This window comes from Schistocerca piceifrons, chromosome 1 (genome assembly GCF_021461385.2).
Source record: "Schistocerca piceifrons isolate TAMUIC-IGC-003096 chromosome 1, iqSchPice1.1, whole genome shotgun sequence".
Lineage (NCBI taxonomy): Eukaryota > Metazoa > Arthropoda > Insecta > Orthoptera > Acrididae > Schistocerca > Schistocerca piceifrons.
Window position 1 is genome coordinate 1,057,855,220 of NC_060138.1, and position 14,530 is coordinate 1,057,869,749.

The 14,530-nt window shown below is 42.7% G+C and overlaps 1 protein-coding gene across 1 annotated transcript in view; it reads left to right on the forward strand.

Moving 5' to 3' along the window:
• Window positions 1–14,530, forward strand: part of LOC124777518 (short transient receptor potential channel 4-like) — a 268,299-nt gene that overhangs the window by 87,011 nt on the left and 166,758 nt on the right. The window contains exon 5 of the mRNA XM_047252967.1: window positions 5,494–5,639. Coding sequence (XP_047108923.1) covers window positions 5,494–5,639 — 146 coding nt within the window. The remainder of the gene's footprint in view (window positions 1–5,493; window positions 5,640–14,530) is intronic.

A 14,530-nucleotide genomic window follows, 5' to 3' on the forward strand; every position in this document is an offset into this window, starting at 1 on the left:
TGACAAATGTTCAGAATGTGGCATATGCTGTGACCTGTTAGAGGCTGAAACATTTTTCATTTCTGTCACTTCTTGCTGTAAAGATGACAATTTTCTACGTAATGTGTTACTGGACGAACCTATCTCACTGATTGTCTGCTGTATGTTTTGGAATTCGGGTGTTTGATTGAACGAAACTGGTGACATATCGTCTGATTTGGTGTCATTGTTATTTTCGATAACGTCAATACGACTGGCCAACTCATCAAATTTTTCAGTCAGTGCTTTAACAGGATCGTCATTTTTAGTGTCACAAGCATTAATTTGTTTTTGCATTTTACGTGTAGTTTTGTTCAATTTCTTAACGTCTGCTTTAATGGCACCGGGATCCTGTATTAATTCCAATTGTTCGAGTCTGCTGGTCACTGTCTGAAAATCTTCTGTGTATTTATTTTCCAAAGTCTGAATATTACTGTCTGTTTTTGTTTTAACTTCGGAGATTTCACCATGCAATTCTGTGTTCAACTGTTTGATAGTATTAATTTCGTCTCATACTGCAGCAATGTTGTTGTCTACGTATTTTTTTGCTTTCGTAAACAACTTGCGCTTGTCTTCCTGTCTCTGTGCAGTAATTGTTTCCATGAATTGTTTCTTTACTTTGTTCTGTTCCTGTATGAATTTACGGTAACGCATTTCACTGTTTTGTAGCTGGTGATTAAAACGTTCGTCAATTTGGCTGTTCTGTTGTTCTAATTTCTTGTCGACTTTCGCATCCAGAGTGCGTGGAAGTTCTGCTGACATTAATTTAAACTTGTCGCGTAACTGTGTGTCGTTTTCTGAACATTGTTTAGCGACTGCACTGATTTCGTCTCTAAGTAATTTGGTTGTGGCTGCATGTGTATTACGTAATTCTTGTGCAACAGGTCTAATTTCTTCACTACTATTCCTAGCAAAAGCCTTAATTTCCTCACGGAATTGTTCTTTAGTATCATGACACCGCGCGGAAATCGCTGTAACCGATTCACAAAGTTGTTTGTTCGATTCATTAAGGTTGTCGTGTTTTTTTATTCAACTGTTTGAGATTTTCATTAAGTTGTTTATGATTGTTGTCTTGTTTCTCATTCGACTGTTTGAGTTTTTCATTAAGTTGTTTATAATTGTTGTCTTGTTTTTCATTCGACTGTTGGAGATTTTCATTAGGTTGTAGCAACACAGCCATAACTTGGTCCATGCCAAAATTAGCGACTCTATTCTCTGTGCTGTGTGATGGTGTATCTACATTTGTCACGTTTTGTATAAGCATTTGGTCATTGTTTGATTCTTGAAAAGGTTTGCTAATTGGATGTACACTGTTGGTCACTACATCGGAAGCAAATAAATCTGACGTATTTTGAGTATATTGTTCATCCTTGTTAGAAACATTTATCTGTTCACTGTGTAAATTTTGCAAATCAAGTGTGTCAAACTGGGCAGCGTTCATTCTAGCGGAACGTGCCGCGTCATCAATTGTTAAATTTAGTGTGGACATAATTGAATTTGTTTGCTCATCATTTAGATTAGAATCATTACTGGTGGTCGGCACGCACTGACTATCTGTAACTGTAGGGTTATCATTAGGATACTGAGTGTCGGTAGTATTATCAGTCAAATTATTCAAGTCGGCTTTTTCACTCATTGCGCATCGCGAAGTACTGTTAGCAGTTTTTCGCGGCATTTTCACAAGTCAAAGGTAGGCACAAAATCAAACAAAGACAAAGCAAAATGGAACAAATACAATAACAACAAAGAGCAATAAATTGCCGATGATCTGTGAAAGAAGGAGAGACAAATTCGTAAATGCGTTGCGCCAGATGCAAACTACATTTAACATTAGGTAAATAAGAGCAGATATATAACTGACTACTTCTCAGAAATTCACAAAAAAATACGATCCTGGCCGGCTGTCGACAATTGTAACCACCCAACAGAAAAAAATAATTATAATATTCACATTTAGTCTAACCTCCCAACAGTTTACTTCCGTAACCTCGGAATAACAAAATGTGACTAACCTCTCAATAAAATTGTGGCTCACATATAACCTTTCAATCATTAACTGACTGTGAATTCAAACCGGTAAATTTTGGACGTCAGCAGTGATGCGCCATGGCCCTGAAAGATCATTTTGAACAAATTGAAAATTCTCACCTTAATGAAGACGCCGGGGAACGCGTATATATCTGCTCCTATAAGGAATTTTTCTGGCACAGCCCAGTGCAATGCTGGCCACTAGATTTATTTGGTATAAAAAGAAACAACTGATTTTTCTTTACGTTACTAGGGATGACCATGGATAGGAGAAATTAGTAAAATCTTTAAATTCAGATGACTGACTGTCAAAAGTTAATTTTATAAGAAAGATTATTATTAAAAGATTTTTAAAAACATTTACGTGGGACTGCGGCTGTGAATAATATTCTTGGTTTTACCTTATACTACTTCGCTCAGGCACCGCCATCGGTCTCCACGACCGGCCCAACCACCCGACTGCAAGCTACTACTACTACTACTAATACTGCTGCTGCTTCAGCCGACACTGCTCCTACTGCAGCCGACACTGGTCTCTGGTCTGCAATTCTATTGTAGCTTACATATCGCAGGCAGCGCATGAGCAATCCATCGAAGTTACAACTGTTCCAGTGCACTAGCAATAAATTTCTTATTCATGGACCTCTTACAACTTTGTATTTGGCTTCTCGATTAGAAATAAAAATTACGTGTTTCAGTGTTTTTGGAAATTCAATGGTGTTAAAAGGGGATTATTTCTTTATGAAAGTACTTTGAAAGCCAAATCTATGAAAATATGTACTTGGCTTCGCTGTTCAATACATACAGGGTGTTCCATTGATCGTGACCGGGCAAAATATCTCACAAAAAAAGCGTCAAACGAAAATACTACGAAGAACGAAACTTGTCTAGCTTGAAGGGGGAAACCAGATGGCGCTATGGCTGGCCCGCTACATGGCGCTGCCTTAGGTCAAATGGATATCAACTGCGTTTTGTTAAATAAGAACCCTCATTTTTATTACTTATTCGTGTAACACGTAAAGAAATATGAATGTTTTAGTTGGACCACTTTTTTGCTTTGTGATAGATGGCGCTGTAATAGCCACAAACATATGGCTCACAAAAATTTAGACGAACAGTTGGTAACAGGTAGGTTTTTTAAATTAAAATACAGAACGTAGGTACGTTTGAACACTTTACTTCAGTTGTTCCAATCTGATAAATGTACCTTTGTGAACTTATCATTTCTGAGAACGCATGCTGTTACAGCGTGATTACTTGTAAATACCACATTAATGCAATAAATGCTCAAGATGATGTCCGTCAACCTCAATGCATTTGGCAATATGTGTACCAACATTCCTCTCAACAGCGAGTAGTTCGCCTTCCGTAATGTTCGCACATGCATTGACAATGCACTGACACACGTTGTCAGGCGCTGTCGGTGGATCACGATAGCAAATATCCTTCAACTTTTCCCACAGAAAGAAATCCGGGGACGTCAGATCCGGTGAACGTTCGGGCCATGTTATGGTGCTTCGACGACCAATCCACCTGTCATGAATTATGCGATTCAATACCGCTTCAACCGCACGCGAGCTATTTCCCAGATATCCATCATGTTGGAAGTACATCGCCATTCTGTCATGCAGTGAAACATCTTTTAGTAACATCGGAAGAACACTACATAGGAAATCAGCATACACTGTACCATTTCGATTGTCATCGATAAAATGAAGGCCAATTATCCTTCCTCCCATAATGCCGTACCATACATTAACCCGCCAAGGTCGCTAATTTTCCACTTGTCGCAGCCATGGTGGATTTTCCGTTGCCCAATAGTGCATATTATGCCGGTTTACGTTACCGTTGTTGGTGAATGACGCTTCGTCGCTAAATAGAACGCGTGCAAACAATCTGTCATCGTTCCGTAATTTCTCTTGTGCCCAGTGGCAGAACTGTACATGATGTTCAAAGTCGTCGCCATGCAATTCCTGGTGCATATAAATATGGTACGAATGCAATCGATGTTGCTGTAGCATTCTCAACACCGACGTTTTTGAGATTCCTGATTCTCGCAAAATTAGTCTGCTACTGATGTGCGGAATAGCCGCGATAGCAGCTAAGACACCTACTTGGGCATCATCATTTGTTGCAGGTCGTGGTTGACGTTTCACATGCGGATGAACACTTCCTGTTTCCGCAAAAAAAAGTATCTATCCTGCGAACGGTCCGGACACTTGTATGATGTCGTCCAAGACACTGAGCAGCATACATCGCACACGCCCGTTGGACATTTTGATCACAATGACCGTACATCAACACGATATCGACCTTCTCCGCAATTGGTAAACAGTCCATTTTAACACGGGTAATGTATCACGAAGCAAATACCGTCCGCACTGGCGGAATGTTACGTGATACCACGTACTTATACGTTTGTGACTATTACAGCGCCATCTATCACAAAGCGAAAAAAGTTGTCCAAATAAAACATTCATATTTCTTTACGTACTACACGAATATGTAATAAAAAATGGGGGTTACTATTTTAAAAAACGCAGTTGATATCTGTTTGACCTATGGCAGCGCCATCTTGCGGGCCAACCATAGCGCCATCTGGTTTCCCCCCTCAAGCTAGACGAGTTTCGTTCTTTGTAGTTTTTTCGTTTGATGCTTATTTCGTTAGATATTTGGCCCGGTCACTATCAGTGGACCACCCTATATATTGAAGAATAATTCAATGGTGTTAAAAGGGGATTCTTTCATTATGAAAGTACTTTGAAAGCCAAATCTACGGAAATTCGTACTTGGATTCTCTGTTGGTGACTGACGCTTCGTCGCTAAATAGAACGCGTGCAAAAAATCTGTCATCGTTCCGTAATTTCTCTTGTGCCCAGTGGCAGAACTGTACACGATGTTCAAAGTAATATATAACAGAGAATCCGAGTATATATATATATATATATATATATATATATACACTGCTTTTAGAAACTCAACACTAAGGGAGTGAAATAGGAGATTGAAATTTTTAAGAAAATAATTCCTGATATAAAAAAATTTTAAAGCTAAATCTGTGAAAGAAAGCTAGTATTTAACTTCTCAGTCAGATATAAAGAAACATGTGTGGGAGATGAAAGTTTCTGTGGACATGTCACCACAAGAACGCAAAGTGCGTGATGAAAACCTTGAACTCCAACTATCAGAATAGCTTTTGGTGAGAAGTACATTCGGAAAAGAGTATTCTTCTATGGTTATAATTAGCGTGAAAAGTTTAGAAAGTGTTCCAATTTGTAAACAACATAAAAACACGATTAAAGAAACACAAAATAACCTGTGCTGGCCAAACAGTCTACGCGAGCGAAGAAGTGGGCTCTAAGCTAGTAATTATTATTCATATTAGACTAAAATTGTTCGTAATTAATTGCTGTTTCACGAAGTAATGTTTGCTCCGCATATGCACAGCTTGCTGTCGGAGCTCAGAGGAAGTGCAATTGATCTTGCGACGACGCGAAGGGTGTAACATCCCGGGCACCGTGGACTTCCCTCGCCTTGTGCTCGCCATGGATCTCGTTCAGAAAGAGTTCGTCGCTCATCCCAACACGCAGACGGTGTGTATATAGTATTCCGTCGCACTATTCTGACCATATGTAACAGTAGCTTAGTTTTCGAGAGAGGGGACAACGCCGCGCAGTGGCCGCGTGGTAAGAAGCGCCATGTCACCGATTGCGCGGCCCCTTCCGCCAGAGGTCCGTGTCTTCCCTCGGGCTTGGACGTGTGTGTTGTTCTTAGCATAAGTTAGTTTCAGTTAGTTTAAGCAGTTTGTAAGCTTAGGGACCGATGACCTCAGCAGGTTGGTCCCTTAGGAATTCACACCCACGATTTTTTTTTTAATTGTTGATACCTTCTGTGGTCAAGGAAGTAGTGAAAATACTACTACCAGCCAGTCTGATCAACTGTGATACGGGGACTTCGTGGAATCCTATTATTTCAGTATTCGCACTCACAGGAATGTCAGTCTTCCCAGGCTGGCTTTCTGGCAGTTGTTACCAGTTGAAACAACGAACTATGTTTCTCATAATCAAAATTTATTTACATCTCCTCGATTGACCCTGTGTTGTTCATAGTGGCGCTTTCAATGCTGAGCTAGATGCTGCAGTGGTTAAGACACTGGACTCGTATTTGGAAGAAGGTGTTTCAAACCACTCTCCGACCATCGAGATTTAGGTTTTCCGTAATTTGTCGAAATCATTTAAAGCGAATGCTGAAATGGTTTCTCTGAAATGATATGTTCGATTTCCCTCCCCATTCTTCGTCAATTGGGCCTTGTACCCCGTATCTAGTGACCACATCGTCGACTGGACATTAAACGCTAATCTTCCTTTGTTGCGTTTTATCTTTACCTCTTAAGTTTGATCTCTTACAGTCAAAGTTGTGCCAAGTCTATGACTGTAGTGAAGGATGTGAAGTTCGAGTGCACACTGTAGGGTTCCATTTACATCAGTTTCATAAGTGTCAAGGTCAAGGTCACCCCTTCCCCCTCCCTCTACCCTCCCTCACTCGCCCCTTCTCCTCCTCTTTCCTGTCCTCCCCCTCTCCCTCTTTCTCACTGCAGCCCAAGTTAGCACATGTAACCCATTCATCCTAAATCGAAATGTTTCCTACTATGGCAGATATTGCACACTTGTGCTATTTAAAAAAATCCACATTTAACACAACTCTCTGCTCAGTCCACAGTGATGATCTAACTAACTTGTTCTAATTAATTGCATTTACTACTATATTGGCGACTGCACATATGTGCTGCTTAAAAATGTCCCACAATTCTCACATTTTCCTCACTCCCTTTCTCCCTCTCCCAATCCAAGATGGCGGATTTCCTCCAGTTGTCCTAAGCTAGAATGGTGTTTATACATATCTGAAGGCCGTCCATTTGTATTTCAAGGTGGTGGCATTTTATTACTTATTTATAAACAATTACACTGGAACAGACAGTGCTGGAGTATATAGCATCTGTTGTGTGTTTGCTGGGCTAATCCATGTATTTTGTGAACTGTCGCTAGTCACATTCCCTGTGTAGGTATTTTACCTCTTCTCTTTTATTACATGTGTTTTAATTACAGTTTAGCACATTTCGCCAAGTTCACGTTATCTTAAGGGATGTGAGACATTGTGATTGTGTGGGTGACCATGAGTGAGGTTGGAAATGAATATAGTTCTGCAAGCTTACTCCTCATTGTTTGACGACATTCTTAGCCATTTTAATCCCATTCGTTCCTACTAATTGTCGTATGGGTGCTGACAGGCTTCCCGTTTAGCGCAACCACGCCGCGCTCTTGGCTAGGCAGAACTGGGGCGGGTGGAGATGCAGCGTTAATTATGACACTTGTGTCACATGTGCATCGAACTTCGAGTCATATGCTTTGTCGTCTCGGCGAACAAATAGGCATGTTGGAACTCAGTTCTCGACTACCTTTGACCATGCTTGGGTGGCTTTCAACCGAAATATTGTAAGGGGAACTAATGACGCCGTAGAAGGACGCCTTTGAAAATGGTGGAATATTCCGTCCGCTGAAAAATTCTACAATCAAAAGATTCTGGCAGTTTTTCCACAGTAACTAAAACGATTTTCACAGCAGCCAATCAGAATCCTATGTTAGTTAGAGAAATAAACCTTCGCCAGAGATAACGCATGTCAAAATACGCTGCCACCAAACGCAAGGAATTCCCTTTTATACCGTAGTGATGTTTTACTAGCAACTGCCATGGCTGCCTTCACCTGGGGCCTGTCTGCAAAAGTGAAGCTCCACTCTGTCGGCTGTGGCTAGTGAACGTATTTGTTGCACTTAGCGAGCTTTCGCTACGTTCTGCTCTTTTCAAAGAGCTCGTCGCCACAAAATGCACCCGGAGAAATTAGCGAAGTCGCCTTTCACCTCAAAACCGGACCCCACCAGCGAATTTTACCGATAAAAGATGTTACTCTGTTACTAATTCACAATTTACAGTTGCATTTCCAAGTCTGTTGGACACACACCATGAAGATACTTCTGAAGGAACATATTTTATCTGCATCTGACATGCGTATCTCCCAATCTTGCACTGTAAGATCATTTAGACAAGATATCTGTATGGTGCGAAGAGTTGGAATAGTCTCTAAAGAATGGAAAGTGTGATGTCATCCACATGAGTACTAAAACGAAGTCTTTAAATTTTGACAACACTATAAATCACACAAATCTAAAGGCCGTCTATTCAAGTAAACACTTAGTGATTATAGTTACGAATAACTTAAATTGGACCCAGACCTCAGAAAATGTTGTGGGGTAGGCACACCAAAGAGTGCGTTTTATTCACAGAACACGTCGAAGATGCAACAAATATTCTAAAAAGACTATCAACATCGTCCTTGTCCGTCCTCTTCTGCAGATGGGATCCTTACTGAAATGTTAAGAATGAGAAAAGTCACAAAATATAAAATTCTATCACAAATTTTCTTTTATTCCCAGGGGTACTCAAAAAGGAATTCTAGCACAATTTAAGAAACAGTCATCCACATAAACTTAAAAAAAATACATTTTTACAACAGAGAAAAAAAGGTTTCAAAACGATCTCTCCAGTAAACGCACCGAGCAGTACTTATCAGCTCATTCACAGCTGGGTTCTACTAGTTGAGCTACGAAAAGCCACACTGGTAGGAAAAGTTTCTACAGCTAATAGAGCAAAGTTAAAATGAAAATGCTTGCCAATAATAATTACATCCCGAGCAAGATCTGGAAAGCAATTTACCATGTAAAACATTAATTATGCATATTAACAGTCAAATATTCAAAAAAGAGTTCACATCAAAACAAAAATTAGTTCTTAGCCAAAAAGTCTGTCATCTTCTGCAGAAGCATATCTCGAAACAGTTTATCTAAAATAACACTGCTGAACTGAAGCCATCACCCCACCCGACATGGGACATACGCACTGGTTGCAATTCTTCCGAGCACACCATACTGCTCAAGAACTGAGGACTGCCCAATCTACGGTCCGAGACATATCGACCGACGCAGATGCACTCGATGCATACCCCTGTCGCCACACCACGAAATCAGTCAGTAAATTAAAGTAGCAATGTCTGTGGCGCACTTGCATTTATCGATACGAGCCGGTGCACTGCTCACTTACCACACAGGAAAGGAAGGAGCTGGCCGGAGTGGCCGAGCGGCTCTAGGCGCTTCAGTCTGGAACCGCGCGACCGCTACGGTCGCAGGTTCGAATCCTGCCTCGGGCATGGATGTGTGTGATGTGCTTAGGTTAGTTAGGTTTAAGTAGTTCTAAGTTCTATGGGACTGATGACCTCAGAAGTTAAGTCCCATAGTGCTCGGAGCCTTTTGAACCATTTTGAAAGGAAGGAAGTGTAGGGTTTAACGTCCGGTCAACATTGAGGTCATTAGAGACGGAAGTTCAAAGAGGAGCAGTGTGTTTTGTAGTATCGCGAAAAAGGGGTAGAATTTCACGGCAAGCAAGTTGCAGTGGTAGTTATAAAAACAAAGGTTTTTCTCGTTGATATGGGATCTTTTCACGAAATTTCAGTCACTGACTTCCTTCTCCGAAAACGAAAATATTTTGTCGACTCCCACCTACATAGGGACAAATGACCATCACAGTCAAATAAGACAAATCAGAGCTCGCGTGGAAGGAATTAAGTGTTATTCTTCCCACATGCTGTTAGAGAGCTGAACGGTAGAAAATAGTCTGAATAAAGGGGTGTGAAGAACACAGCGTCAACCACTTACGTGCTTAAGTGTGAATTAAAGAGTAGACATGTTGATGTAGGTAAAATAATTAAATGTTTGCACATTCTTTCTTTCGTATATTGGGCGAAAATTCTAAAGCTAAAGAAAGCATACAGTTTTGTTGGAGTCTATCTGTAAGCGTTGTAGCTTCAGGTTACACTCATTGTACGTAAGTTAGAGGACGGTTGACAAATAATGTCTTGGGCGCTTTGTCACGGTCCGCGCGGCTCTCCCCTTCCGAGGTTCGAGTCCTCCCTTGGGTATGGGTGTGTGTGTTTCCCTTAGCGTAAGTCAGTTTAAGCTAGCTTGAGTAGTGCGTAAGCTAAGGGACCGATGACCTTAGCAGTTTGGTCCCATAAGACTTTACCACAAATTTCCATTTTTTCCAATAATAATGTCTCGTATACAGTGAAGTTCCACGAACCCGTTTTTGGAAGCAACCTGCGAATCGTTTCCAGCCTGCTTGTTGTGGCAATAAACATTACTCGAGAACAAAATGGGAGTAAATCTCTATATGTGATACCACAGTACCACAGAAAGTGTTGTGCCACGGACTCTACAGTATTTTTCATTGTGTACAGTACGATTCCACGATGAAGATATAATCCTTCAGAGATCGTGGACGAGAGTAAGTCTATTTAAGCTATGAAACCCACTTCTGCAAACGACTGAATCGAAAGTTATGACCGAAATGGTGCAAATTTCAAATATTCTCTTGATCTGCTGATGGTGGTGACAATCCAAGTAAATGGATATTTAGAAAAAAAATTACTTGTTTGCAAAACTTGCACAAGACGCTACATACACAGTAGTCGTTACAAGGACATCTGCCGCTTTTACGCAGGCATGACGACGTAACAGTAAGTTCTGTCACAACCCCTTGTCTGCACAACATTCTAAGTAGCGATTCCCCCTTTACTTCCGGCGGTTCTCTCGTACACAAGTGTTTTCACATGGTCCTGCAAGAAGATATCAATCGGGATTAGATCATTTGAACGATCTAGCCACAAATCAAAGCATCCTCTTCGTACCTACCATTCAGGAAACGTCTGATCCAATTGGTCATCAGAAAAATGCATCGAGTGAACTGTACCATGTTGAAACCACATACGTACACGGACATCAAGTGGGGTGTCTTCATAACAGCGTAGGGGAGTGTGTGACTGGGAACATAGCGGACGTAGGCCCAGTTGAATAAGGAGAAAACAGATACCAGGCTGAAACTTCCTGGCAGATTAAAACTGTTTGCCCGACGGAGACTCGAACTCGGGACCTTTGCCTATCACGAGCAAGTGCTCTACCATCTGAGCTACCCAAGCACGACTCACGACCCGTCCTCACAGCTTCCATTCTGCCAGTACCTCATCTCCTAACTTCCAAACTTCACAGAAGCTCTCCTGCAAACCTTGCAGAAAGGATATTGCAGGTAAATGGCTTGACCACAGCCTGGGGGATGTTTCCAGAATGAGATTTTCATTCTGCAGTGGAGTGGTCCCGAGTTCGAGTCTCGGTGCGGCACACAGCTTTAATCTGCCAGGAAGTTTCATATCAGCGCACACTCCGCTGCAGAGTGAAAATCTCATTCTGGAAACATCCCCCAGGCTGTGGCTAAGCCATGTCTCCGTAATATCCTTTCTTCCAGAAGTGCTGGTTCTGCAAGGTTCGCAGGAGAGCTTCTGTGAAGTTTGGAAGGTAGGAGACGAGGTACTGGCAGAATTGAAGCTGTGAGGACGGGTCGTGAGTCGTGCTTGGGTAGCTTAGATGGTAGAACGCTTGCCGGCGAAAGGCAAAGGTCCCAAGTTCGAGTCTCGGTCCGGCACACGGTTTTAATCTTCCAGGAAGTTTCACATCAGCGCACACTCCGCTGCAGAGTGAAAATCTCTTTCTAGATACCAAGCTATTAGCCATTCACCGACTATGTCCTTTCACAGGTTCACTGCAGACCTGGGTTGACTACTCTTCGCAATTGTAGCATAGTGGTTCCCAATAATTCATAAATGACGATTACAACCATTAGACACTCCGTCTCTCGTGAAAGCAGGCTTCTTCCGAAAAAAGCACGAAGGGCATTCAGAAAGATATGCAACAAATTTTTAGGTAAATATCAGATGAAAAGCAGAATTGGTTTTTGAACATCGTGGGATATTCCCGCTGGTGACGCTATACGTAGCCATCAAAATGGAATCCGCAACGAAGGTGCATTACAGGCAGAGAGCAGTCATTGAGTTTCTTTTGCCGGAAAACAGATCATCGCAGATATTCGTAGGCAGCTGGAGAATGTCTACGGAGAGCTTACACTGAACAAAGCACGATGAGGCGTTGCGTGAGGCGCCTGTCATCACCGCAACAAGGTCGCGCAAACATGTCCGATCTCCCGCGTGTAGGCCTACTGCTTACAGCTGTGGGTCTTTCATTGTTGGAGCGTGTTCGTCGCCACAAAAAATGCAAATGAACCTCTCCTTAGCCCGCCCGGTTAGCCTTGCGGTCTAAAGCACGGCTTTCCGAATTGGGGAGGAGCGCCTGGTCCTCGGCACGAATCCGCCTGGCGGACGCGTGTCGAGGTCCGGCGAGCCGGCCGGTCTGTGTATGTTTTCTAGGCGGTTTTCCATCAGCCTCGACGAATGTGGGCTGGTTCCCCTTATTCCGCCTCAGTTACACTATGTTGGCGATTACTGTGCAAACAAGTTCTCCACGTACGCGTACACCACCATTACTCTACCACGCAAACATAGGGGTTACACTCGTCTGGTGTGAGACGTTCCCTGGGGGGGGGAGGGGGCGAGGGGTCCACCGGTGGCCGAACCGCACAATAACCCTGAAAGAGCGGTTCTGTGTGGGGTAGCGGAGGGGTAAAGTTGACTGCTGTAGTTGTCGTGGGGTTGTGAATCACCCCGGCTGCGGCGGGGGCGGAACCTCTCCGCCCTTTCAAGGCCCCCGGTTAACGTACAATACAAAACTTCTCCTTCTTCATGACAACGCAAGTCTCACACAAGTCCATGCACCCGAGAGGAGCTCACAAAGCCTCATTCGACTGTCCCTCCTCATCCACCCTAGCGCCTGGATGCCACACCTTCCAACTTCCATCTGTCTGGTCCAATGAATGATGCACTCCGGGGAAGCAGTAGGTGGATGATGGGGAGGTCTTTGTTGCAGTAAAACGTTGGCTTCGACGTCGACCGGTAGAGTGGTTCCATGTGGACATGCAACCCCCCCCCTTCCCCCACCCCCAGTAAGGTGTGTCGACCGGTAGAGTGGTACCATGCGGACATACAGCCCCCGCCCCCTCCTCCCTCCCAGTAAGGTGGCGTAATATAGTCGCATCGAGCAGAGATTATGCTGAAAAATGAGGTTTTGTAGGCAAAAGAGTGGGGAATAATATGGTGTAGTGTAATCCTGAATAAAACCAACCTGCTTTCAGGAAAAGTAGTCCTACATTACTTATTGAACGTCCCTCGCACACACGCAAAACGCGGTAAAATGAGAATCTATCATACAGTGCTGTATCACCTTTTGACTCGACATGACACGGATCCTAAATCAGTAGGGATTAAACTATCTCTGAAAATAGGAGTGTAACTGCTGACCCCATGCTGCTTTCAATGCAGTGCTTTGCTTGACACTTATTTCACATGCAACTGACTGAAGGTTCCTCTTTAAGGGAAACAAGCATCGCTTTTTCGAAGTCGGAAGTCAGTACAGCTCGTTATGCTGTTCGTTCCTCGTATTATAGTGCCAGTATCCCTTTTTTTTCTTAACCGTTTGGAACGTGCTATACGTCGAATGTCTCCTAAGTGACACCATAAGCCCAATTAGCTTCGAGCTTCGCTACAGTCTTTTTCATTTGGCTTTCTGTGTATGAGAATCGTGCCGCGTTCCTCCCAAATCAGGTACAATGCCAAACTATTCGGGATAATCGACTGTAAACGTCTGCTTGTAGATACAGACTGCAGTCTTACGGATCTTTCTTCACGAATGACTTGTTAGTTGCACCTCACTTCATCTTCAGTGCTGCAACCCTCATGTTGGCCACGTTTGACTACGTTACAGCGGTCCAACCACGTCCTTAATTATCAAAAGACAAAGAACGACTCTTATGTTGCCGTTTCCCATTAACAGAGTTTTTGTCGCTGACAGAGTTTGGCAACATCACGTTTGAGTTCGTAATTTTTGACTATGTCGTTCCAGAGAGTTCTTCATGATCTTTGTTACATAGATATTTTTGTAAAGGCCTCGTCGCTACTGCTGTGGAGGCCGAGTTGCCACTGTTGTTACTGTAGGCCGAGTGTGTGAGTTCGTGAAGCGGCTTCTGGTGCAGTACTTCGTTCAGACAATTTCTCCCTATTAGACAGATATGCCCAGGGTCAGGTAACAGGATAGGAGAACGAAGGTTCTACATCACTCCAACAAATTAGTAACAAAGTCACACAAATGAGTTGAAAAGGTTTACTTATCTTCGTGACTTGTAGAATAATGAAGTCTGCAACACTGCATGTAATATAACACAAAAAACGCCCCCAATGGCTAAGTGCAAATAATCGTAGGTTAACTTTGGAATGAAGTAAATCTAATCTAATCTAATCTTCACAGTACTTAGCAAATGCAATTTATAGCTGACAGTTCACTTCTAAGATTCACTAAACGACGTTCCCTGCCTAAGTCAGCCCTGGACGATGATCTGTAAGTGGGCGAGAGCCGCTCTTCTCTCTTCCGAGCACGCTACT